Source organism: Buceros rhinoceros, unplaced genomic scaffold (genome assembly GCF_000710305.1).
Source record: "Buceros rhinoceros silvestris isolate BGI_N320 unplaced genomic scaffold, ASM71030v1 scaffold22595, whole genome shotgun sequence".
NCBI lineage: Eukaryota > Metazoa > Chordata > Aves > Bucerotiformes > Bucerotidae > Buceros > Buceros rhinoceros.
The window spans coordinates 617-964 of NW_010412592.1; the positions used below are offsets into that span (position 1 = coordinate 617).

Sequence of the window (348 nt, forward strand, 5' to 3'; positions counted from 1 at the left end):
TGTCCTCCTAAACACAGGCCAGAGCTGGGCTGAGGCCGTCCTGCCCCAAAGTCCACGCTGGCACCTCTGCTCCCGTGGAGAACTTAGACCTCCCGGCTATGGTTGCCCCCATGTGCGTGTCAGAGCTCCTGGCTGGGGTTCTACAGCAAACCTGTGACACCCGAGTGAAAAGCTGCTCCACAGCCGCTGCTGGGGATGGCGAGCCACAGGACTGCGTGCAGGCAGCAGCGGGGTCACCCTGTCCACGGGGTGCATCCTCCACCCACTCCCTTCCCTCTTCGCCCAACGTTACCTCCTCACACTCTGCTCCCTGGAAGTAGACGTAGCTGTTGCACTCCCGGCACTTGG

At 62.6% G+C, this 348-nt stretch overlaps 1 protein-coding gene across 1 annotated transcript in view; it reads right to left on the reverse strand.

The window, feature by feature from the left end:
- Positions 1–348, reverse strand: part of HMHA1 (histocompatibility (minor) HA-1) — a gene marked incomplete at both ends in the record, with an annotated part of 5,599 nt that overhangs the window by 461 nt on the left and 4,790 nt on the right. The window contains 1 exon segment of the mRNA XM_010136463.1: positions 283–343. Within this exon segment, the coding sequence (XP_010134765.1) occupies positions 283–343 (61 nt within the window).